The sequence below is a fragment of the Aulostomus chinensis genome, chromosome 6 (assembly GCF_037954235.1).
Source record: "Aulostomus chinensis isolate RoL2024-O1b breed Wild chromosome 6, RoL_Achi_v1.0, whole genome shotgun sequence".
Taxonomy (NCBI): Eukaryota; Metazoa; Chordata; class Actinopteri; order Syngnathiformes; family Aulostomidae; genus Aulostomus; species Aulostomus chinensis.
In genome coordinates, this window is record NC_141325.1 from 22,369,494 (window position 1) to 22,394,024 (window position 24,531).

Sequence of the window (24,531 nt, forward strand, 5' to 3'; positions counted from 1 at the left end):
TACTAAACTGCTTTTGTAGATGAAGTATGCATCTCCAGAGAAAGTTGTGAAAATGTTTTCATTGTATCATATCAGGTCTTGATGATTAGCCACAAGACAAAGTACTTCTGCCGATGTGTTCATTGTTTTAATATGAATTGTTACTCTTCATTTTCTTATTTCTTTGTAAATGGAAATAAACTGTGTGTCCTCTGTGTCTAGGTCTTCTCCCTGGATAGAATGGATGCCTTTCAGGACTTCTACAGCCCCTTCAAGGCTGATGTGAAGAACAACATGCTGGAGTCTTGTGCTGAGCAGATAGCCACCCTCTGTGCCACTCTCAAAGAGTATCCCGGAGTCCGCTATAGAGGGTGAGATGAGCACGAGTCATTATTACAAAGGGTTTCCCCTTTGATTCAGTTGTGGATTTCACTTTGACTGACTGTGCGTGACATGCTGACCTTTTAATGATCATCCCACATGGACACAAATGGAGAAATGTAACAGGATGTTATCAAAGACACTGACCTCTGTTACTAATGGCCACTATTCTCAAATCACCACCCCTGCTGTCCTGAAACATTCATGTCCACAAACTAGTGCAAAATAGAGCAACTAAGGAATATAAGAAAAAGAAGGCAAAAGGACATCAAATAAAGTACATAAATGTTTTGTTGTCTGGACTATGTATTAAATGTTTTTTGGACTATGCTAACAACCCTGACTTTATGGTTTTAAGAGCCCTCCTAAGTTTAGACATGTAAGAGCAGAGATGAGTGATTTATTGACAAAATAAATTTATTGACAAAAACAGCATTTTAAAATCTCCTTCCTTACTAGCTAATATTGTGTGTGTGTGTGTGTGTGTGTGTGTGTGTGTGTGTGTGTGTGTGTGTGTGTGTGTGTGTGTGTGTGTGTGGTGTGGGTGTGTTCAGGGAGTACAAAGACTGTGCAGTCCTGGCCCAGATGCTGCAGGAGAAGTTGGATGGCTATAAGGCTGATGACCCCACCATGGGAGAGGTTGGGAGGCAGAGCTAAATGACTTAGAACCCAAAGCAGAGAACCAAATATATCCCTAAAAAATGTTGAATATAATACATGAAGCAAAGGGGATACTTCAAACAGCAAATTAAATACTGATGATGTGGAATTACTTTTGTTGTATCTAAAGTTTACCTGAACTCCCACCGGCTGAAACAAAGTACATTGTAACTGTTGCAATTTGCATACATTTTTAGAGGCTGAGTGTTTAGAGGTAACATGTAATATTTTTTTTAATCCTCTGTATTTTATCAGTATTGCGTTATGATCTGTGAGGACAGACTGCAGATCTCTGCTTCGGTAGAAAAAATATGAGTCCTCCCAGTCTTTTCAGTGGTGTGAACATGTTCCTTTCCTCTAGGGTCCAGATAAGTCTCGTACTCAACTACTCATCCTGGACAGAGGTTTTGATCCGGTGTCACCTCTACTTCATGAGCTCACGCTGCAGGCCATGGCCTATGATCTTCTTGGAGTTGAGAATGATGTCTACAGGTACAAAGACTTGTCTTCTTGTCTTCTGGGAGGTATCTGTTGTCTCATGATTCACTGATTTATGGCTTTGATTTTTATTTTTTTGTTGTTTCCATGACAATTTATGGCACCGTGGTGCAGTGGTTAGCACTGTCGCCTCACAGCAAGAAGGTTCCAGAGTTGGAGTCCCGGCTCGGGCACAAGATCTTTCTGTGTGGAGTTTGTATGTTCTCCCTGTGTCTGCGTGGGTTCTCTCTGGTACTCCATCTTCCTCCCACAGCCCAAAGACATGCAAATGGGGACTAGGCTAATTGGATACTCTAAATTGACCGTAGGTATGAATGTGAGTGTGAATGGTTGTCTGTCTATATGTGTTGGTCCTGTGATGGACTCGCGACCTGTCCAGGTGAACCCTGCCTCACGCCTGAAAGCCGCTGGGATATCAGGATAAGCGGATAAAAATGGATGGATGGATGGATGGATGTTTCCATGACAATTTACACATGCCGTGTGGTCATGTGATCACTGGCATGTCTGTATTTGTTAGCAGGATATCTCAAACACTAATTAAATGTATAGAAAACTGGTGACAAGTAACTGTTGATAAAATTACAAGGATTTTGTAGCCTAACTGGATCCAATTGTAGACCTTGAATCCTAAAGACTGTTCTCAGGCATTTTCAGGACAGAGCTATAAGATGTATTTTTGTTCATATAAACACACTTCTATCAAATTCTTTGGCAATGCATAATCCAAAAGAACTCTTTTGGCTGTGGGAATGCTGAAACCACTGTTCAGTGAGTTCATCTTTGAGCTTGTCTCTTTGTACACACTGAATGACTGACAGCTCTGCCTTAACAAGTTCTCTGACTCTGGCCTCAAAGCTCTGAATTCTTTTTTCCCCTTCATGAGGTTTGTCAAGTCTGTCGACCTCTGGGTCAGCTGTAGGAATACCAATAAGCCGGTCAACCTCAGGTTTTCCTCCTTCATCTTGCTGAGAGACATTGGTCCACTATTCATCTTCTGGCTTTCAGGAAATCCCAGGCTCTCACTTCTTTAACACATCCTCTGTTGACTTCTTCTTAGAGCACTCTTATACAGTCCACATCATCTGCTGCTCATCTCAGAAATAGCAGATGTGTTTTCCCCAAGTGTGTGGAATCAGCCTGGGCTACCTGCATAGTTACACATCTAACTTGTCGAGTATTGGAAAAGTTGAGATGCTGTACTTTAGCAGGGTGTCTCCACTTTTGATAACAGCTACCTTTTGGGATGTTTTACCCAATCAGGCTTTTGCAAAGAGAGGTGATGGCAGGAATATACACATTTTAAGCACTTTTTTAAAATTGCAAAAGAATTTTGACGTGCTGCCTATAGGGGTTTATCTGTATTTGTTACATTAACTTTGTTAATCTGGATTGTCCTGCTGGGGGAAATAGAACACACATGTCTTTCCTTCCTTAAAAAAGTTGTTTGTGCCAATCTCTCAGTAAATACATTTTTAAAGCATTAATTGTTATTCCTTTTTGTCAGTTTTAAGAGTACATGGAGAATACTCATTCATAAATTATTGATAAAATTGTGAAATCCTGTCTCCATCTTGGGGTGAAACACACGCTTAGCCAAAAATAAAGACAGGAAATTTTTGTTTCAATATGCATTTTCCATTCCTGCTGGCACATGTGTTTTTTTTCTTTAAGACATCCCTTTCTCACACAAACTCATTCAGGTTTGAGACCAGTGGGATGGGGGAGACGAGGATGAAAGAGGTATTGCTGGATGAAGATGATGACCTCTGGCTCAGTCTGAGACACAAACACATCGCTGAGGTGTCAACGTGAGCGGCTTTCATTGTCTTCAACTATACCGAACACACGTGGCAACATAGATGGCATTAACAAACAACTTTATTTACCACCAAGGCTTTTTTAGTGCATCCTATGCAGTTTCATTCATCACAACCGTTTTCTCTTATTTGTTCTCCTTTTGTCTTTGTCATGTCTGGGCAGAGCTGTGACTCGCTCTCTGAAAGAATTCTCTGCCAGCAAAAAGATGAACACTGGAGAAAAGGTAGAAGACATGCACATATACTGGTTTGCTGAAAACATACACAATGTTGGCCTTATATAGGAAATTTGTATTATTTTCTCTCCCAAGAGGTTTGTGTATATCTATGTATGTGCTTGTTGGTTAACAGGGTATCAAAGAAGTAAGCGTGGGAGTTTGATAAAATTTTGTGGGAAGTCAGGATAGGAACAAGTGATTTACTTTTGAAAGTGAACAGATCATTTTTAGATCCTGTTCCTCTGTTCTCAGGCATTGCCAGGATAGAACTAATTGTGGCATTTTGGGTGGGTGACTCCATTTTGACGATGCAATATTTGTATTCCGTATCCATGTCGCTCCTTGTACTCGCTCAGAGCTTTTTAGTTTCATTTCAAATGTCTCTTTTTCTGTGCAGTTCTGTCTGATAAATATCACTTCTTCATAAGGAGGTACCGTTTGAAACTTCACTGTTCTCATGGTCAGCACCTTTATTCAGCTTGCCTTCCCTACCAGTCACTGAAACAATCATGAGTAAAATGTCAAGAGATATTTAATACTGTGTAAAAATCACAAATCCAACATGGTTGTCACAGAAACCCAAACTGATGGAGACCATATTTTGTGTATATTTTCACAGAATTTGATGGATGCGATTGCTGGGTTATAGTGCAGACATGAACACTGAAGTATCAGTGTGTGACATATCAGTACTGTAGTATGAATATATGATTTTTTTCATTTGCCAACAACATGTCAAGAGAGCAGAGCTGAATTGAGACAGATAGATGTGATGTAGTAACCAACTTTTTTTTTTCTAGTTTCAATTTGACTGTCTGCAGATTTCCTTTCTATTATTCTTAATTGTTTAAGAATAAAAAATTCCCAACTAAATGCCAGATGCACCAGACATCAGGTTTAAGAAGCTGATCACTTACTTTGTAACCAGAAAAACATGTTCAATAGCTGGTGGAATAACTATAGCTATCTGATAATTCATCACTACAATATTAATGTGTAGAATCATTTGTCTCTGCATTTCAGACCACAATGAAAGAGCTGTCTCAGATGCTGAAAAAGATGCCTCAGTATCAAAAAGAGCTCAGCAAGGTAGGAGCTGCAGTTCTACTGTAGGTTCATTTTGGTCAAATTGTTGTTGTCCTTTCATAGATCAAGTGTTTATTTTTGATTTCACGATTCAAATCATCAAATTGAGATATGGTTTTAACATTGTTTTAGCAAAAGATTGATAATAAATATGAACAAAGCTTTTCATACACGCGAGCTCTAAGTTGCCAACATTGGCTTCAACGTGTCTTTTCCGACCTCAGTATTCAACCCATCTCCACCTCGCTGAGGACTGTATGAACCGCTACCAAGGTACCGTGGACAAGCTTTGTCGAGTTGAACAGGTGAGTCAGACAGACACCAACCACACCTGCAGATGATGATGATGATGATGATGATGAGAAATATCATGGTGCTGTTCAGAGACAGAGTCCAAATGGGGTTAGCCTGATTGTGCAAAGTTCAAAGTTGTGCAGGGCTTCTGGCTGTAGTACAGCTTGTCAGACAGAGCTCAGCAGAGTTTGGGGATCGGGTCTGTGAACAGGTACAGTGGCACCAATCGTGGCAACGTTACTGTGACAGTAATTGCACAATGACAAATTTTAGCATTCATATTCCTATGTATGAATGGATGAAACGTGTCCAGCCGTTCTGCTTCATCTTAAATGTAGTATAAGTAATGAATAGATGATTTTAATGGTCAAGCCAACTGTTGTCTTTTATGCACATGGAAATGCACTGGGAAAACACCTGAGATACCACGGAGGACAGAAAGGAATCCCTTCAATTTTAGATGATGGAGTATCACACTGCCACATACATCATGTGCTGTAGATGTGTTGATGAAATTTCAAATATAGGGGATCATGTTGATAATGCCACAACTAGCCTATGTTCCATCTTGGTTTGCAGTGCTTGTAAAAAAAAAAAAAAAAAAAAAAAAAAAGACAGAGCCCGCAATCGCTAAGCTCCGAGCCGCTTTTTTCTACAACACTGAAGCTGAATTTCCACAAAAAAAAAAAAAAAATCCAGATGTTTGACCTCTTCCCTTTGTCTTAAAGGATCTGGCGATGGCCACAGATGCAGAGGGAGAGAAGATAAAAGATCCCATGAGGCTTATTGTACCCATTCTACTGGACACCAATGTCAGTGTGTCAGACAAGATTCGCATCATCCTGCTCTACATCTTCCTGAAGAACGGTCAGACACATTTCACTTTTCTCAGTAACAACATTTGGAAGATCTTAATGAGAATTTTTTGAATACAAATATTGGTCTAATAGAATTCTTTCATTCATATCATGTATTCTTCTTTTTTTCTTAACTGCTAATACATTGCCAGCTAGTCATGTCAGCAGATAATGCAGCCATATTTGCTCTGATACTCGTCTGTTTCATGTATGGGCCATAAATGTTTGCGCTGTGTGTGTGTGTGTGTGTGTGTGTGTGTGTGTGTGTGTGTGTGTGTGTGTGTGTGTGTGTGTGAGTGTTTTTCAGGTGTGACAGAGGAGAATCTATGTAAACTGCTTCAGCATGCCAACATCCCACCAGAGGATAGTGACATTATTTCCAATATGGCTCACATGGGCGTGCCCATTGTCTCAGAGGTGAGCTGTCCTGGCCTAGGACCTGAATGTGCAGGGTGTCCATGAGGTGCTTTCAGAACTACAGTCTGTCAGACTATTTCAGTTCAAATGTAAATATATTCATTTGGTTTTGCACAAATTCTTTTGGCTCTTCATGCAGGCCATGCATAATTAATCCACCTACCACCCAAATGAAACTTTTTACCTTCTAACAGGTAACGTTTGCACTGTTCACACTTGTGTCATTTACCTGTTGCTTTTTAAATTATGCCAAGCAGTGTCAAGTTAGTGTCACAAGTTCAAGGTTCTCATCAAAGAAAATAATCTAAACAGGAGTTAATTTCACTGTAGTTTCATTGTTTATATACTGTAAATTGGATGTGAAAAAATATACAACACACACAACAGTAAGGTTAGTTGGAAATGGGCGAAAGGATGGTTGGGAGATGTGGTCTCAGACTTGTTGTTTTGGCCCTTATCAGATCACAATTCCTACTTTCAGATGTACCCAAAGAAACTGTACCAGAGGTCAGTTGAATCAGACTAAATGCTGTGTTGTGAAAGCCCTATTAGACTCCTGAAGCGAGTTGTGTTGCACTTAGATCACTTTTGGTGACTTTAATAAAGAAACTCCAAATCAAAGTGGTAGGAGTTGACTTGAGAACACTTGTGTCCTCTGTTTGACCCACAATGTTTCAACACCATTGTTTAAAGCTCTCTAAGAACCAGAAGACATTAAACAGTTGTTTACACAGTGCTGGAAGCAATTCATAAGATGAATTAACAGTGGTCCTAGAGGATTTCTGTTTTATTTGTGGCTATGAAAAGCCATCCAAGCTCTGCTGTTGTCAGTGCTGCTGCTCATAGTACACTCAATATGTCAATAAAACTGTTGAATTTCATAATAGAATTGAATCAATGAACTTTTCTCTGGAGAGTTACATTGATTGTTTAGTTCTTATGATGCATTAAGTGTTTGATAGCTTTAAACTTATTTGACAGTAGAAGAATATTGAATTTTAAATGTGTCAAAACAAACATGTTCAAGTAAGACATCAGAGGTGGTGCGGGATGATTTATTGAATGTTCACTCAGACCCTGTCAGTATTTGTACAGATACAAATTTCTACTCGAATAACACAAGTTCTTGTATCCCTTTGAAATCAATGTCCTGGTGCTCTTTTACATTTTTTTTCTCATTTATGAACTTGGCTGGCCTTTTCAAGATTCCATTTTAAATAACTCAGTCAAACCACATGAGCTTAAAGGGGTAACCGTTGTACAGATTTTCTGCAGGTAAACTGAACACAGGGCTGCCAAGAGAGACCTGTCCTATTCAAAGGAAGGTTCTGTGGGATACACTTGGTCAAACCCTCAGGGGTACTATTGCATTACCTAGATGTTCCCAACACACAGTGGACCCATGACATGTTTGCTGGGTTTGGACACAAAGGTCACCACAACTCATCCCAGAGCAATGAAAATGACCTGCGCTTCCAAAATACTTCCAAAACACTTCTAAAACTGCATAGAACAATTAAAGAGTTGCTTGTGTTCCACCTTCACATGAAGCATAAATTTATTTTCATGTGAAATCACATGGGAGTTATTCCAGGCTATCACTTGAACCAAGAAGCACTATTATCAGTTTGTTCTAAGAAACTGCATGGTTGATGGCTCTGAGAGTATGACACTGATACCTGCTCGCAATGTTGAGTTGATTGGTTGTGAAACATGAAAGCTTAAATGATGCCCATTATCTTGTCACAGGGCACCACCAAGAAGGCCAAGAAGCCTGACCGTAAGGAGCGCATCAGTGAGCAGACTTACCAGCTCTCCAGATGGACTCCACTTGTAAAGGATTTCATCGAGGTACTTGAGACAACAACCTGAAGCAAGAGCACTATAACTACACACATGTACTGAGCACATTCAAGGTCTTTGCAAGATTTGCTTTATTCTGACTCATAAATATGAGTCTGTTTTTGGTGTAAACTTACTCCCACAGGATGCCATTGAGGACAAACTTGACCCTAAGCAGTACCCATACATTTCCCAGCGACAAGTGTCTGCCAAAGCCAGCGCTCCATCAAGGTGAATTGTCATTCATGTTTAACTTCAAGTCACAGAGTTTTTCAACAAATTGCTCAAATAATAGCACAGTACGGAGAAGGACATTTAAGTCATTATTATTGCAAATAGTTTCAAAACTCTGACTCAGTGACTGTCTAGGGCAGGATAGACTCCCCTGGGGGTGTGGCTGTATGATGCTGTCACCAGACTCTACAAACCTGTCCTTTAAAAAAATCATCTGCCCTACGCAAAAAATAATTCTCTTTATCTATGTACCTGTTTATCATCTTGCAGTGCTCGCTATGGTAACTGGCACAAAAACCGAGGCCCCACAGAGATGAAGACAGGGCCCAGGATTATTGTCTTTATTATTGGAGGCATGACCTACAGTGAGATGCGCTGCGTTTATGAGGTGACCCAGACAAATGGCAAATGGGAGGCCATCATTGGTGAGTTCACATTAAAAATTATACGAGAAGGCTTATTTCAAAGTGGTCAAAGTTGACTTGGAGATTTATTAGACAAGTAGAATTATGAAAGATAACATCAGTTCAGTAAGGGAAATATTGGCTGCAGTGTTTGAAGATTTTGGACTACTTGACAGACTTGAATTTGGGAAAAAAAAACTTTAAAAGGATGTAGATAAATATTACATCATGACTATTGTATCTTCTGAGAAATAAGGGACGCTGAAGTTTACATCAAGTTCTTTTTGACAGAAGACACGTTGTAAAGCACTTTGAGTATCATTAAGGCACAAAATCTTTATGAATACAGTCTGTTTATCTACTCCACCACATGACCAGATACAAGCTCATTAACTCGGTGACATCCAGACAAAACAAAATCCAATCTTATTACTTGCAATAGTAAATACAGAAAAGAAAAAATGATTGAGAAACAACATTGACATGTAGTCTGAATTAGTCTGCAAGAGGTGTAATTCTGAGACATGAGAGAATTTTCTGTCCCTGTCTGTTCATCATGATTTGGCACTGCTTCTAGTAGAAATAAGTAAAAGCTTAATTAAAACCCCCTGAGTGTGTGGCTCTTGCTGAGGTGTTAAAATCTTACATTTATGTTTCCTATACTGCTGACTCAGCAGAGTTGGCCCTCACCGTGAACGCATTCATCACGTTGTCAATGAAAACTGTGATGGCATGTCAACTCTCAGAGAATGAATGCACGCCAGGTAGAAGAACAGTCACTTTGAGTCCTCAGGACCGCCTTAAAATTCAGAACTACATTCCATTGTTGTGTCTTCGTGTTGGTGTGTATCTGACAAGCTTTCTTCATGATCTCCAGGGTTCACTTAGAGTTGAGCTCTCAAGATTTTGTCCCCTATAGGTTCCACCCACATTCTCACCCCACCTAAGTACCTAAAGGAACTACAGCACCCAGACTTCCTGGACCCCAACTCTCCACCAGAGGGCACAGAGGAGCCGCCGACAGAATGAAAATCTATTTTGAAGTAAATACACTGGTTGTATTATCATTTGTGGATCCCTGTGTTTCCTTCAGTCAATCTATCCACCCGAACAAACCCTTGAACCCATGATTCTGTCTCAAACCTTTAAGGCAAATGTCTTTCTTTGCCAGTAGTCAGGCTTCTACGGCAACATCTTCTATTTCACTGGAGATGATTTATTCCTACTTCTTGAAATGTCTCCTATATATTAATAAAGTAGCAACCTTATGTTTAGTACTAGAGAGCCATGCTTTTTTTTTTTTGTGAACCAGTTGATTTATCAGAGGACTTTATAAAACATCCAACATCCGTCATCCAGCTATGTTGTGATGTTTGTGTCGGTTTTTGTCCTTCCTGGCATGTGTGTCCCGCTCTCTCCCTCTTTCTGTCTTCCCTCCAGGGCCATCTTTGTGATTTATCTCCTTGCAATGTCACTGTTCTTTGTCCTCTTTGTTTTGCTTCTCTTCTCTGTCCTGAAAACATTTCTATTCCATGCGCCATCACGTCCTTATTGAGAAGGTCACTTTCCTCTGATTGTCATTTCTAAAAATATTTGTAGGAGAGGTCGCTTATTATTCATCTTGTGGCAAAAGGCTTAAGAGTTTCCTCTCAGTTGGTCTCAACGCCACTTGTAATTAGCATGAAGGGACGCACACTAACTCATAATGTCAATAGTCTAGCAAGGATGTTGTCTCTTCATGATGACTTTTTAAGGTTTGTCATAACTGATTGAGACTCATCTAAAAGATTAGGTTTTTAATGTTTAGAGGTTGTGTTAGCAGGCTGTGTTGACAGTTCATTCAGCTGCTGGTTGCTTTCCTGAGAGGATGGGCTGTCTAGAATTTTACAGTAGCCACAAGTTCAAATAGTATCAAAGAAAATATTTGTGTGTACTGCACATTTTTTGGTTGAATAACTGAAAATAATATTCCCGTAAGCATTTTTGGAATGTTTTCCTCGTATCGTTGATCTATAATCTGTTGCTTCAGCCAACATATTTTGAATGTTTTTAGAGAATGTTTTCAAACCTTCAAGAAGAGCATTGATAAGAAGAATAGCCCTGCCCTGTGGTGTGTGGATGTTTTTGCTTACCCAATTGTTATCGGGCATTACCCAAGTTCCTTTTTCTTTTTCTTTTTATTGGTGCATTTGAGGAAGCGTCTGTGATCCATGAAGTGTATGGACTTTCTTAAATTGATTGAAGGATGATGACAAGAAAATGTCAAGTTAGTTCATGATCTGCATTCCCGTGGTCACTGCTTTACAGCTGCTACGTGTGCCTCTCTTGGTGGGCTGATCATATTAGTCGCAGCCCCTTCTTTATGCATGCTTATTTAGATTGTTAGTCCTTTAAAATGGTTTGACTGGCAGTTACTGCTCTGGGATTATTTAGTTTGGAGATGCAAAGAAGCCTGCAAGCATAAATTTGTACAAAACGTCTCTTTTTTCATGAGTTTGGTCAGTCATCTTCATTTATTTTTGCAAATGCTGAGAGAGCTGTCCTACAGATTTATGGGAGGCAACATGGAGGAATCATTGACGTTCAGACCTGACTGTTGTGAAGGAAGTTTGAAGGCATCTCAGTAGACAGCAAAGCACTTACATGGATTTTGAATGGTCCTCAGTCAAATGCCTGCCTGATGTGTTTGACACTATATGAACAACATCATGAACACATCCTATGTTCGCTTAAATGACCACTAAGACCGTCAGTGATTATATGCTGTATCATCTTTCAGGATCAACTGAAATCTTCACCCCCTTTCGCCTTCTGAAAGCCCTCAAAGACTTGGAGAGAGAAGACCAGACCAGCTAAGAGACCCCAACCCACCCACCCCCAGCATCTCAAATTGCTAAATCAAACTGTTTTGAGTCACAGTGTGTGAGGAGTGTGTCTAAACAAACTTGGATTTGTGTTGAATTTGATCCCTATTGTGGGTTGTGTGTTTATTTGTGTATTAGTTTAGATGACTGGGTAAGATTGCAGGCTTTCTCTAGATTAATAACTAGAATAAATAGTATTATGAGACGATCCAGAGCAGCACAGTTTTGACAGGATTTCCTCTCCTGTCCCCTTCTTTTCCAATATTTATGTAGTACTGTCCTCACCATACAGCATGTGACGTGTCTGACCTTGAAAATGCTGGTAACGACAACCTGATGGAATATTGAATCGTAGATCTCGCATTTGACAGATGCTAAACATGAGAAAACAGTATATTCAGATTTTTCCTGCACTTTCCAGCACATCACCTCAGTACTATACAGTGTTTTTGTCCTCTAGAGATTCAGTTGGCGTCCCTATGTTTGATCAAAATATTGGCATTTGTTATTTTGTTATTATGTATAGTGCATCGCTGTTCCTAATTCACTATGTATAAAGATGATGTCATTATCATCACTGTCCACATTGGTGAATAATACTTGTTACAGGTTCTGTACTGAGCTATAAAGTGGCTTCTATTACATGCTGTCATTTGTTTCTGTACTGCTGTTTTAACATGCAAGGATCAAAATGGATTTGCTAAACAATTACTTTAGGTGAGAAGTATTCATGTCCAAGTGTGTCTTGAGGTGTAACAAAGGTGTTCAGTGCTTTTTCTTCTTAATTAAATATTTACAATGCTGAGTATTTGAAATGTGTGTGTCCTCTTCACATTTTCTCAGCACATTATAGCAGGATGTGTACAATTTGTGCATGAATTTGACAAAATGTGATAAACAATACATTTATTGATAAATATAGTAAATGTGAACAGACAAATGGATTGTGAAATAATCCAGATATTTCTTCAATAATGTAGGATTTATTCATTTCACCCTTCTGTCCATTTTCTTCCACTTATCCTGTTAAGGGTCGCGGGGGGGCTGGAGCCTATCCCAGCAGCTTTCTGGTGAGAGGCGGGGTTCACCCTGGACAGGTCACCAGTCCATGGCAGGGCCAACACATATAGACAGACAACCATTCACACTCACAGCCACGCTAACGGTCAATTTAGAGTATCAATCAGCCTCATCTACATTTGCATGTGTTTAGACCGTGGGAGGAAGCTGGAGTACCAGAGAGAACCCACTCAGGCACAGGGAGAACATAGAGACTCCACACAGAAAGATCCCATTCCTGAACCAGGGCTCGAACCCCGAAACTTCTTGCTGTGAGACGACAGTGCTGACCACTGCACCACCGTGCCACCTCAATTTATTCATTTGTATTTATGAATTCATTTTTTTTTTGTAATTACATTTCATGAGAATGAAAAGCCACCGTCATCTCAAACTTATCTTAGAGTTCTTTCTTGGATCATTTACTATCAATTGACTGATTGCATTAAGACAAATGCTGTGGGGCAAGTTCCACCATTTTTTTTAGACAATATTCAAGTAATTGTGTGGCGGAGATGCAATCCACCATGCTGCCACGTGAGGGCGCTTTTAACAGATGAGGGCATCCATTATCAATTTGGAGATGGATGGCCTAATTTTATCCATTTTCAAAACAAGTTGACGTTTGGATTGACATTATTCCTTTTGACGAAGGAGCAAGTTTCATCAGGGGGAGGAGTCATTGCTGTTCAACAGAAATCTTCCCTGACCTTTATTCTACCTGCTCAGTGAACACTGTTGCCCAGAGGAGTGTTTTTTTTTTTTTAATCTATGTTCATATATCTTGAGGGAATAGTGTTCTGCTAGCAATCTGGTACATTCTCTATTGATGCAATACTGAGTTCTCTCAAGGCCGCAGGCAGAGATACTGTATAAGATGTTCTGAGTCATTTCAGCACTATGGAAACCAGGACTTTCTTTTGTCAACGCTGAGCACATATCCACCTTTGCTGAGGTAGCACACTGACAAATACAACACAAGCTCCTTATCAAGTATGTATCACAATGCTCCAGTTAGGGTGCAGCAAGTCATCCTTTTCACACCAAGGATGCCAAAGACGAGTGAGCAGATAGATAACACTCAAATATAAAGACACAATTTGACACTTGGTAACACAATTCACACATTGTGTCTGATGCTTTTCATTTTCTAATGTATGAGGTTGAAAATCAAACACTTTAGGGGAACCTGAGTGATGCTATGTTGCAGAATCCTATGAGCATTCAAAATTGCATTCACATCCTGTTGCTGTGTCATGGCTGAAATAAAGTAGAAACCTATGTGACGCGGTATATCAGTGGAATATAGTGGGGTTTTTAAGGAACTACACTGGCTTTGCTTTCTCCTCACACTCAGCAGCACACATCTCAATAGAATTTTTTCATATTTTAAATCCCTGGAGGCCCATGTTGTCACGTGATGCAAGAAAAAAAGAGCTGATTCAAGTGCCTTGCTTGATGAAGGTCAGTGTAGATGCTCTAATTGCGTACAATGAATACTATTGCTACAGACTGCAAAATAGTGACTCATGTTATAGTGTCACATATGGACCTAGAGTGTTTCAGGTATTTTTGCCATAAAGATCTTAAAAAAAAAACAAAAACTCAAACATAGAGGACAAGTTGATTGCTGCAGTATCTGGGCACCCAGAGCTGACGTGACTAATATTTAGAATAAAGTCCAAATGAATTACCTGTTGTATCTGATATTTATCGAGTCCAGGTACATGAGCTGGCATTTCATTTTTGGGATGATTTGGTGATTCCGAGTTGTTACAGAAGGGCACTGTGCCTGATAACAAGCTAATACTAATGGGGTAATAGTGTGTTGCTGTTCCCTGGGTGTCTGCGATCAGGCTGTTGGGCTTCTTGGTCCAAGTCTTAAGTTTGCCAGTCATGTTGAGATTGGCAGCTGGTTTAAATGTCTCTTTAGAGCTTAAAGGAACATGGCAATTTTGGGGGGAAAATACACTTATTATACATTATCTTAGAGTTAGACAAGCAGGTATACACGCTTGTCTCTACATGCATTACATTGCTCCAGACTGCTAATTAACAATGAACACTCCAGCTGGGCATGGGAGCACAATGTCTCAAAAGTCAAGTACAATTTTCTCCATATTGGTCTTTAACATTCAATGGATAATAAAACAAAACAAAACAAAAAAATAACAGAAATCCAAAAACAACCCAAATAATAAAAGATGTTTGTTGATCCTCTCTGCCCTAGTCTGACAAAATCAGTGCTTACATTAACAAGCTGCACTGCTAATTTTCATATAAATAAATCAGAAAGAACCACTGTACTGTAATTTACCACATTTGTCAGAAGGCATCTCAGATTTAAAAATAAATTATATTTCATCAAACTATATTAAGTCTCAATATGATTTGAAGGCTAGGTTTGAATTTGGGTTTGAACATGTGGATGTTCTTCACATGACCTCCTGATTCCTTCCACACAACAAAAAAGTGTGGTTAAGTAAGTGTGAGTGTGAATTGTCAGTCCTTTGACTGAGTGATGAACTGTCCATAGTGTATTCAGCCTTCTGGTGAGAGGTAGGGTTCACCCTGGAGGGGTCGCCAGTCCATCACAGGGCCAACACACATAGACAGAAAACCATTTTCTCTCACAGCTGCACCTAGGGGCATTTTAGAGTATCCGATTAGCCTAGAGTCCTCTTGCATGTCTTTGGAATGTGGGAGGAAACCGGAGTACCCGGAGAGAACCCACGCAGGCACAGAGAGAACATGCAGACTCCACACAGAAAGACATCTGTACTGGGGGCTCAAACCCTGAACCTTCTTGCTGTGAGGCAACAGTGCTAACCACTGCGCCACCGTGCTGCCCTGTGTTCACATAATAATAACAATAACAATTACAACAATAACAACAACAATAATAATAATAATGATAATAAAGGGTTTCATTGAATGGCTACAGATTTTGTTGTTGTTGCAAGATATTTGAGCAATTCCAGGAAAAGAATGGAAAAGAAAAATATTTTTGATATTATAGTGAAGTTGACTTTCAGATATAAAATGTAATAACTTAATATATTAAACATTTATTTGATTTTCTAAAAATATATTATTATGTTATTATAAGAATGTGAGTTATAAACCTTTGGCCCAAAATGTCCAAGTGACTATTGTCCAAAACCAGTTCCTCGCTGAACGTCTTCTGAACATTTGCACGAAAAATGAATTTCCCTTAAAATGTTATGTGGCATTCATGAGAATGGGTCAGCTGCATCCTAAGTCTGTCAGAAAGACTGACAAACCAAATACATAAAGCCTTAATTGCCACATATAAAAACAGACAAAAGTGAGATTAAATTAGATTCTGCACACTAAATTCATCAACTTTCCTTTGATCCATTTCCTGTCTCCTTTTCATCCTCTTTCATCTCTTCGTCTGTTGTTGACCCATATAATTTAAGACTCGTTTTTTTCCTTATTAGTAAGAATTAAAACACATCATCTTCGTCATTGTCAGACAAAGTCTCACAAGGGGAATCAGATGAAATTCTCTTTTATTATTTTCAATCTTGTTGTCCATCACTGCCAATCCAAATTGGTGGCAAAGCTGCCAAAGAAGAAGAGAGAGCACATATCATGAATGCTTTGATTGACACCAAACTTGGCATGTGGATTCTGACATACTGATTCACCCTTTAACCATTTTGTAGATTAAAAAAATAACATGAAGAGATACAAGAATAAGTGGCTTCTTCTGAAAGGTATTTCTGTGCAGCTGCAGTGGTGGACAGTGACAGAGTACATTAACTTGAGAATATTGTACTTCAGTATATATTTGTCGAGTATCTGTTCCTCACTTGAGTATTTAATTCTTTGGAATGACTTCACACATCTACATTTATAAGACAAATATTGTACTATTGACTCAACTATATCGCTAGGAAGGTCTTTAAGAGTATAGCCTTAAAATCAATTGTTGATTTTTTTTTCACAATGGAATCGGCTGCAAGTTGAATTCCTCACAGGAGAGAAAATGGCAACATTATAGAACACGTTGAGGTGGTTTCAGAGGGCTGCAAGATTCTGTAAATAGGCCTTGTGAAATGTACTCAAAAGTGAACTTTTCAATATTCATGTAGATTAACAAGCAATTACTTCAATACTTCATCTCAAGTAAACATTTGACTGACTTTCACCAATAGTGGAGTAATATTTGACCAGGAGCATCTATACATTCACTCAAGTGACAGGATTGTGTACTTTGTCCACCACTGGACAGTTGTGATTCGACATGGGAGTGAGGAACACACAAGAGATGTTACATCAACCACAATGGGATTACATAACTGTGCTGAACAAAATTTTCTAACCTTTCTCCATGTACAGTCCTGTACACCTACAGATCTATGTGCCATTTTCTGTACAATATACATCACACGGTTAGCTTTAAAAAATACACACGATCTCATTCTCTCATCATTTGCGAAATATTACAGTATTCTCTGCATCACTTAATCCAGACACTTTAGTGTTGTATTACTCAAACATGTTGTCACCACACTTCAATATTTTACCCAGAAATCACAGTCATAATCTCACTATAGTTGGATTATATCATTAGTTTACAAAAATAGCCTATAACAAAACCACAATAAAAAGAATCAGCTCAAAATACATGTTTGAGAGCATCTGGATAACTTGGCTCTACTGTAATACTATAGATTATAAAAGAAGACACTAAAGTAGATCTCAGCATCATAAAGAAACCACAGATTTTAAAAGGATTACACCAAATGAAAGCCACCAACTGACCACTGCAGTCAGGCCAACGGGGGTGGAAAGGTGACAACAGCTGAACAAGTTTGGCCCAAATGTGGTCACATCATCCGCTCTCACAATGCCTGCTTTGACCTTAAATTACAACGCTCACTCAGTCTGACTGTGGCTGCCTAAACTCAGCCGTTACAAAGTCAAGCCTAGTTTATAATGCTCGGGCATTTTCTGGCCTCACATTTAACCAGAGCTGTAACGGAACTTTAAGCCAGAGGCATCCCAGATTAGAGCCAAATGTGCTGTTTTAATTTGACACTTGTATCATTTGTTAGTTGAGCTGATTGTTCCACTTCAATTTGAGGGTTGAGTTGGGCTCCTGATTCAGGGAGAGGGGTAATGATGTCAGGACCATGCATCCCTTACCTACCCTGATGTTACTGTTACCCGCCCTTCTCCATTTGCCAACCAAAAGTCCTGTACTTCTTTATGTCTTCCTCTCAGTTGATCTCTATATCCACCTCATGAACCATCACATCATCTACAGGCTACTTGTCTCCTCTTTGTTCTCTACCGATTTCTTTATATTGCTTTGTGACATCTACTTCTGTTCCACATTAATTTTCCCACAGTGCCTATTGCTTGTGTGTTTTAACTGTCCTCTGTTTTTGACCTGCCTGTACCTATTGATTTTGACCATTTGTTTACTGTGGATTGGTTTACTGCAACTCAGCATAAGACTGCTGAGCGTAAAAAAAGGACACTGTAGTGTCTTACAGATGGTACAGCCAAGGACTTGGCTGGTGAATTCATTGCCCTGTCTGGCAGAGACCACAGAAACCTTTCTTCTCTTCAGTAAGTCCTGCATGGCCTGTCACAGTTCTGTCTGTACCTCAGTCAGTCCATCTGTCCCATGGCATCAGAGAGGCAAAGTGCCAGTATTTGGATCTAGGGTCATAACACACAATGTCTGTGGAAAAGGAATCAAAGCCATCTACGTTACATAAGACTGCAGGACCAGAAGGAATACTAGGCTGGGCCAGGTGCCAGGTGCCAACCAGGTACAACTTGACATCGCAGGGCCCTGGTAATAATTGGAAGTTTCATCTGGATTGATTGCTTGCTCCCTGTCAAAATGTGTCCTTGGGCAATTTACTGAGCCCTACATATGTATGAATGTGTTGAAAAGGTCACTCATCAATAAAAATGCTATAAATATTTACTACTTAACCCCTTGTTTGCTTAGCTACTCATTCCAGACTGCTTCAGATCCACAATCATCAAACCAGTGCCAAGTTCGTATTCATGGTTCTATCTATACTAATGACCTGTTGCACAAACAACCATCATTATGAGGTGCTTTAAATGGTTATTCACCTACATCAGATAATACTAGCCTCCCTCCCACTCTGGACCCCTTCCAGTTGGCATACCACCCTAAAGCCTTAATGTGGATGCACCTAGCTCTGATTCCATCCAGGACATCTGCCATGAGGCAGCATCACGTGTTATCCCACCCAGTCCTCCAATTGCCTCTTAACTCTTACTGATAGCAGGAGATGCCACAGTATCAATGCTGCCAGCTTTTCCCCCAGGCAGGATGTGGGAACCTGTGCCTGAACCGTCCTTAAATCAACCCATTCAACGTGAAAAGAATTGCCACCAAAGAAACACATATGAAGAAGGTGAAAGCCATAGCTCAAGTGGTAGCCAATTTTTGAATGATTAGTTGATGTTATTAGAGGGGGACTGTAGGGAAATTACAGTGTATCTTATGCTAAATCACAGCAGGGACATTTGCAGCTGCCAGCTAATAAGTTGTCTGTGAATGAGTAGTCAGAACAGAGTTCACTGACAGTAGCTCAGATGTGTGTGCCAGCAAAATATATCAGTTCTGTTTGCATGTGGCTGTCACCACTAGCAGAAAAAGATCTCCAACATCCTGTGTTTAACCATTAGATAGACATCCTACCATTGGCAAAGCACAAGATGATTCAGCAAGCTGGAGGCAACTTGTCAGCATGGCAACTTCACATGCCACAGCACTTACAATATGTGACCCTGTCTGTAAATCATCCCTGAATTTACCACCACTTTTTGTTGTAACTTCCAATTTTAGTTGACTGGCTAAGGGTGACCACACTGCGACCATCAGCTCGCCCCCCATTTTCTTCTTCTTGTGGTCACAATGGGGACATGACCGGTAACTGCACCCTTTGATGGTCAAGTGTGATACTACATGTCCCCTCCAATGAGTGAATACCTCAGTGACAGACTCACCTGGCGAGCACCATTAATTTGCCATCTCCTGGACCCTGCTCTGACATTGAGTCTCAGGGAAACAGAGAAGTTAACCCAATCATTCACACCACAACCATAAAGACCTGGTGCCCATCCGAATTATGTCTGTCCAACAGCCTCCATCCCCACTGGTGCACAGGAAAAGGATTTTCATGTGCAGGTCTCTTTTGCTCAATCACCAGCTTTGTGTTTTGTTTTCCAGCAAGTTACCTCATCCATGCGTAGACCCCTGCTACAACCTCCAGCCAGCCATCCTTCCTGCACCATGCTCAGGGTCTCCAGCTCTGTCTATTTGAGGTCAAGTTAAAGAAATGTCAGTTGCTGTTTACTGCCTCACTTTTCATGTTCATATCCTGATACAGATTCAGAAAAAAAGACTCATTACTCTAATTAAATATTTTCAGAACACTGAGTTCTTCTGTATCGTCTTTATTTTTTACCATAGCAACCTCGTTTTTTCAGAGGTCTCCTGATTTGATTTTCTTCTAATGGATTGATTTGCACAGTATGTCAGATCTGCAGAAATATTACTGTCAATCAACTTTCATTTTCCCCTGATAAAAAATCCAATAAAATTAAACCAGAGATGTGACAGTAGAACAATTGTGGACAAGCTCAGTTTCATCCTGAGTGGGATTGGCATTTATTAGAGTTGGTGGGTAAGCAGAGAATAAAAATATAGCCATTATTTGTCTGTCTCAACAAAAGAAGGAATCATTTCAGCTCTCTGATATGGTCATTAGAGTGACTAATCCACTATTTCTATTGTACAAATCTGAATAAGGGTTTGATGTTTTGTTTCTGCTCCTGTTTTTGTTTCATTCAACACCCCTATACGTGTCTCACTGATCTCTTTTATGTACTATGTATTTGGATAATGTATCATATAAAATGGCGCAGCCTGGAGTTCCAGAAGGAAGAAGTGAAAGAAAACATCAGGGACTTAAAAGTGTATTGTATTATAATCTTGGAATATATGACGTGCTCTTATTTTGTAAAATGTTGTTAAACTACAGTGTAAGTAAAATTGTCATTTCATGCAGGGTTTATAAGCAGTCTACAATATATACAAGTTGCCATTCTTCGAGGCCTGATTCATCTAGGACTGATCAGTTTGGTCAATATGCTCGTCAGACCAAAATTCTCATTAATCAGACAATTGCAAATGCTTGTAACATAGAAAAGCACTTACTCCTGTGTTATTTCCAGGGGTGGGAGGTACATGAAGAACTGCTACATATATAAATTAGAAATGGCTTTTGAAATGGGGAAACAGGAATTGTAGCCATCATGTGGTCATCCTTGCCGATCGTATCCCTTATCTTCTGTTTACTGCCTTGATGTGTAGTTAGAAAAGCAAGAAACAAATTAGAGACTCTGAACCCCTAATGACATTGTTCACATAAATATCGATATCTGTAATCACCTTCGATGTGTCACAAAAATGGTGAGATTATATTTTTACTACACAAATTGGTATCTTCTCTCACTGATTTCGGGTGTGAAGAAAGATGATTGTAGCCACCCCTCAATACAGCTGTTCAAGGCTGCTCCCCTCCCTGCTGTCAGCCATATCAGCACTCACTGCACTGCATACTGTCTTTATATATTATCCCCATCTGCAAAGTTACTGCTCCCTTCCTTTCTAAGACAAATTGTACTTGAACTGTCTCATCAGTCACTACAGCAGTTTTCATAGAGCTACTGAGTCCTCTAATCTTGGAAGTTGGAACTAAGATATGGAGAGGGCGTACTCAGAAATGAAGAGGGTGTACATTGGCAGATGTCATTAATCACTGAAATACAGATAACCTGATGATTTCTCCCTACTGACCCATCGACAAGTTAAAGAGTACCTCACATTACATTAAGTTTTTTTTTTTTGTGGTTGATGAGAGTTCTAAATTAATGTAAGTAAATATTACATGTGCCAGTACTGAAGAGGCATTACAAAATGGACGTATTGACAAATGAAATTTACAAAAGCACCACCGTTTTCAATTTCATATTATTTTGGCCAGTCAGCTATTTTTAAAATTTTACCTCTCCATGAACACAGACAAGGGCTTTTTACTGACAGACTGTGTAGAAAAAAAAAACATGTTGAAAATTTCTTTATATAAAATCACCATTCTAATTGAGCCTTCTAGCAGTTGTTGCAATCACAAGCTCATTTTACACATTAATTTTCTTTTTTGCTTTGGCTACCTGACTTAACCGGCTGTAACTGTCTGTTGATGTCTCACTTACTTCATAAAATATTGTAGTTTATTGACACAACTTTGTAGCTTTATCAGTCAGATCAGTTATCTAACATGCCCTCATGCAGAAAAGGTAATTTTGCTGTAGGCATATACAGTATATATGTAAGAACCCTGTGGTTAGAGAAACATTTTGGCCTGGTTGTCATGATTATAGGGTGACCCAAAACAGTATTAACAGCAATCACCAGTGTCTGGTGTAACTGTGGAATGACTCATCAGTGAGATGTACAAAATCAAACTTATCTGGCTAAACAAAGGCTATAAAGAACTATCAAGGACATCTTTACTGTCTCGCATGTACTCCCCTTCACGTCCTGTTCCCATCATTAGTTGTCACTGGATGTGGGACATGGGACAAACTGTTAAAAAGGATTAAAAAAAATCCATAGTCTAGGGTTTAGTCAGATAGATGTGTCTCTCACTTAAATTACTTGACAAATGCAGTTGGAAATGGCAAATGAGCAGCAATCCATGGTAACATTTGTCAGACAATGGAGTCCAACACCTTGATGAGGTTTACCGTTCTAAGTGACTGAAACAAAACACTCTTTGAGAGCAGAAAATGACAGCAACTGCAAATTTGTATTTTGTTTATCTGAGCCAAGTGACCAGATACTTTTTAAATACTTTCGCACTACACAGAGAACATAAATGATAATAAATAAATTTGTTTGGATGATTATCACTAGAGGAAGTAGACTTCATTTATCAATCTATATGGTTGCTGTTCATAAGGAGGACATTTAGATCCTATTCAGTAGTTAATTGCTAATAGAATTTCCAAGGCAAAAAAGATAAAAGTCAGAGGTCACACCATAGTAGAATGGTTAAAAAGTTAGTAGTTGGTGTGCAAAACACTGCTGTTGTTAATAGGGATAAAAATCATTCATCTATAGCTTTGAGCAGGTAGGGCTTCTACGGCAGATAATGATATAATAACCCTTTGTGGATCGGCATAAATCTAGAGTGCAATCAACAAATACTACATCTTTCTGCTTATCCTTTCCCTGAATGATTGGAGGAGGGCATTATGTCAAGTTCAAACAGTGTCTTCTTTAGCTGAGCTGCCTGAAGAGCATCGTCCTCATATTAGAGTCCTGGCTCAACCACCAGGAAGTCAATGTGGTCCGTTTCTTTGGTCTTGAAGGCCTCAGCAATGATTCTGGCTGCTTCCTTGTGCTCCCGACCTCTCAGTGAAATGCCGTTGACCTCCAGGATGACCTGACCCACCCTCAGCTGGCTGCAGTTATGAGCTGAGCCTCCTTTCTGTCAACAGAGACACAGGGAGTTAGGGGTGGGGAGCAAAAGGGAGATTGAAGAATAATTTTTTCACATTTACATCGTTTAATTCGAGGAGCATCTCCATCATGAAATACAAAAGAGCATTCCTGCAGTTTAATGCAAAACTAAATCAAATCAATGACTCCAGCTACACTCTCTCTCTCTCTCTCTCTCTCTCTCTCTCTCACTCACACACACACACACACACACACATGATGCAGCAGCTGCTGCCAAGTTTTTTTTTTTGTACTTGGGTCCAAACAATATGATTATTTGTGGCCGATGCCAATTTCGATATTAGGGAATACAAAATTCTAATAACCTATATATTGGACGATTACATTGTTTTTAGATTTTTAATTAAAAAAATAAAGGCTAACCTCCTTATAGGTCCATCCACATGTTACCGAGAATTAAACTGCAGGGCAACACCCACTATCATCTCAGTAAACATAAGGAAGTCTCTCTGACAGTGTCAACAAGTAATGCATTCACTGAAATAGAATTCATGGTAGGGCTGTTATTTGTGTGAATTACATTGCACAGTGTCTAATTAAAAGGTCAGTAAGCTTATATCTGTAGGTAATAAGCAGGTGGATAACCAGCGCCATTAAAGTCTCTGGTAAAACATGATTTGAATTGCGCCTCTTGGATGTCCTCTGTATTCAGATTTTATTTCCTCCATGAAGATTTAACTTTGACAAGAAACGCTTTTTCCTCCTCAACGCAAAACTCAGTGTTAAAAAAAAAACACGGTCTGTGTGCTGCTGAAAATAAATGCAGCCCAAAAAGTTTTTTGCATGGCGACAAAGCGTTATCCTGATTTGCTCTGGTCTTACTGTAGCTTGTCTGGTAGCATGCAGCTGGTAGCATGCGAGAACTTAAAGACTATTAGTCAATATATTTTTTTCCAGATAACATATAACTGATTCACACTACTGCTCTTAGAGGGGTATTTGAAGGATTTTAACATGGTATCAATGATACTTCTATGCAAAGGCCATGCCAGTTTTTCTTCCAGCGACTCAACAGCTCCTTGAGGACACATTTGTGCTCAGTTGGGCTTCTAGCAAAACACCAATGAAAAATGCAAATAAGGACATTGACATTTGTGTGTTACAAGTGGGAAAAGGTGACAGCTGCATTCAGGCTGGGACAACTTATATAGCCTGATACAAAAAAAAAAATCATGCAGTGTTCCAACATAAAGGTTACAGCATGTCAAATTTACTGCAGCTGATCCTTTCCCCACTCTATTCAGTAAACAACCATTTTATAAAATAGTGTAAAGACTAGCCAATAGTTTTTGCAAATCAACAC

General features: G+C 39.5%; 2 protein-coding genes across 4 annotated transcripts in view; one reads left to right on the top strand and one right to left on the bottom strand.

The window, feature by feature from the left end:
• Positions 1 to 12,610, top strand: part of stxbp1b (syntaxin binding protein 1b) — a 25,137-nt gene extending 12,527 nt beyond the window's left edge. Inside the window, exons 7-20 of one of the 2 annotated variants that reach the window (XM_086207044.1) lie at positions 202 to 350; positions 915 to 999; positions 1,382 to 1,512; positions 3,222 to 3,329; positions 3,502 to 3,562; positions 4,580 to 4,645; positions 4,867 to 4,947; positions 5,665 to 5,803; positions 6,101 to 6,210; positions 7,960 to 8,061; positions 8,198 to 8,283; positions 8,557 to 8,711; positions 9,610 to 9,733; positions 11,470 to 12,373. In XM_086207044.1, coding sequence (XP_086063170.1) covers positions 202 to 350; positions 915 to 999; positions 1,382 to 1,512; positions 3,222 to 3,329; positions 3,502 to 3,562; positions 4,580 to 4,645; positions 4,867 to 4,947; positions 5,665 to 5,803; positions 6,101 to 6,210; positions 7,960 to 8,061; positions 8,198 to 8,283; positions 8,557 to 8,711; positions 9,610 to 9,719 — 1,383 coding nt within the window. In that variant the 3' untranslated portion in view covers positions 9,720 to 9,733; positions 11,470 to 12,373. Of the gene's footprint in view, positions 1 to 201; positions 351 to 914; positions 1,000 to 1,381; positions 1,513 to 3,221; positions 3,330 to 3,501; positions 3,563 to 4,579; positions 4,646 to 4,866; positions 4,948 to 5,664; positions 5,804 to 6,100; positions 6,211 to 7,959; positions 8,062 to 8,197; positions 8,284 to 8,556; positions 8,712 to 9,609; positions 9,734 to 11,469 lie in introns of both variants that reach the window. The other variant, XM_086207045.1, reaches the window with a different exon arrangement.
• whrnb (whirlin b) overlaps positions 12,537 to 24,531 on the bottom strand; it is a 74,923-nt gene continuing 62,928 nt past the window's right edge. For both annotated transcript variants that reach the window (XM_086207043.1, XM_086207042.1), the window contains exon 11: positions 12,537 to 23,196. In XM_086207043.1, the coding sequence (XP_086063169.1) occupies positions 23,020 to 23,196 (177 nt within the window). In that variant the 3' untranslated portion in view covers positions 12,537 to 23,019. The remainder of the gene's footprint in view (positions 23,197 to 24,531) is intronic.